We start from the raw sequence: 1187 nt of genomic DNA, 5'->3' as shown, positions 1-1187 counted from the left end.
GTGTCTCCAAGATTCTCACCATTTTTAGGGCTGTGCTCTTTAGAACATCTGGTAGGGTCTTTCTGGTTATTTCCTCTATTTTCTGATCTGAGTCCATGATCTGGTATAGAGAGAATGTTTTTAAGTGTGGTGCAGCATGGATACGGATCAGTAAATCTCCGAGTTTCCATTTCCTACCATCCAAGTTCCTAGGCTCCCAGAGATTAGAAATGAACCTCACCGTAGGAAGAATCCAACCATACTCATCATTGTTGACACCAATGATGCTGGGGACAGGGTGAAAATCAGCAGAGGCCAGCAGCTCCTGAGGATGTCTGGGTAGGAACTCTCCATCTACCACAGCAGGGATGATCTTGAAGACCTGAGGAACATTGAAAGTCATAATTGAAGGTTAATTATATATGTTTTCTGATTTCCAATGAATGTACTCGACTTCATCTCCATTTTCTAATTTGCCTCAGGTTAGTTATTCTCCACAATATCTCTCCCCCACCTCTCATCCCCAAAGAGACCTTACATTTAGATTAGCTTATGTTGGTATTGGTTTTACACCCAGGATTAAAGTGAGACTAGTCATGAGATTAGGTAACTTGTTCATAGTAATGAGAACTACCTATAACACACCTTGCTATCTGCCATCTTCCCAGCCACACCATTCTGCCAACCTTATTAATCTCCAGAATCTCTGCTTCACTCTTGCTTTTTAGGCAGCGCACCAGGGCCTCTGAGTTCACAGCTGCGCAACCAGATAGATTGGCCACTATCTGTAATTAGAACAGGATGAAGCTGTTTTCCAGGCAGAGAAGTTTTCCCAGTCCCAAGATGATACCATTGACTCTAAATGTTATACCAAATGTGTGTGGGCTGGAGCAAGAACAAAATTGTCTCTTGTTTTGCTGCAGCCTACTCCAGTTTAGTTGGTCTGTAACTTTCTAAAATTGTTCCTGTCCCTGTCTCCCTTCTTGCAATAGGAACACCTGGATTAACAACATGGATATTTTGGGAATTGTACTCAGATCCTCGCACCAGCACATCAAACTCTCTTGCCTGTGTACCATTTCCTTAATACATACATACTTGCTTTTTCCAGTGGTAGAAGCTGCTAGGTATAGCTTTGCTGAACTTTATATAAAGGTTCAGCAAAACAAAACAAAACAAAACAAAACAAAACAAAACAAAACAAAACA

At 41.4% G+C, this 1187-nt stretch overlaps 1 protein-coding gene across 1 annotated transcript; it reads right to left on the bottom strand.

The window, feature by feature from the left end:
- Positions 1-19: 19 nt before the first annotated feature.
- Positions 20-764, bottom strand: LOC114615647 (pyrethroid hydrolase Ces2e-like; the record flags this gene model as incomplete). The annotated part of the gene is made up of 3 exons (XM_028761320.1): positions 20-100; positions 221-361; positions 666-764. Coding segments are annotated over 3 exons (321 nt in total), but the record flags the coding sequence as incomplete, so codon positions are not given.
- Positions 765-1187: the final 423 nt, after the last annotated feature.

Source organism: Grammomys surdaster, unplaced genomic scaffold (assembly GCF_004785775.1).
Source record: "Grammomys surdaster isolate TR1022 unplaced genomic scaffold, NIH_TR_1.0 128519, whole genome shotgun sequence".
Classification (NCBI taxonomy): Eukaryota; Metazoa; Chordata; class Mammalia; order Rodentia; family Muridae; genus Grammomys; species Grammomys surdaster.
Note: the sequence above shows the minus strand (reverse complement) of the source record. Positions and strands in the feature narration are given on the sequence as shown.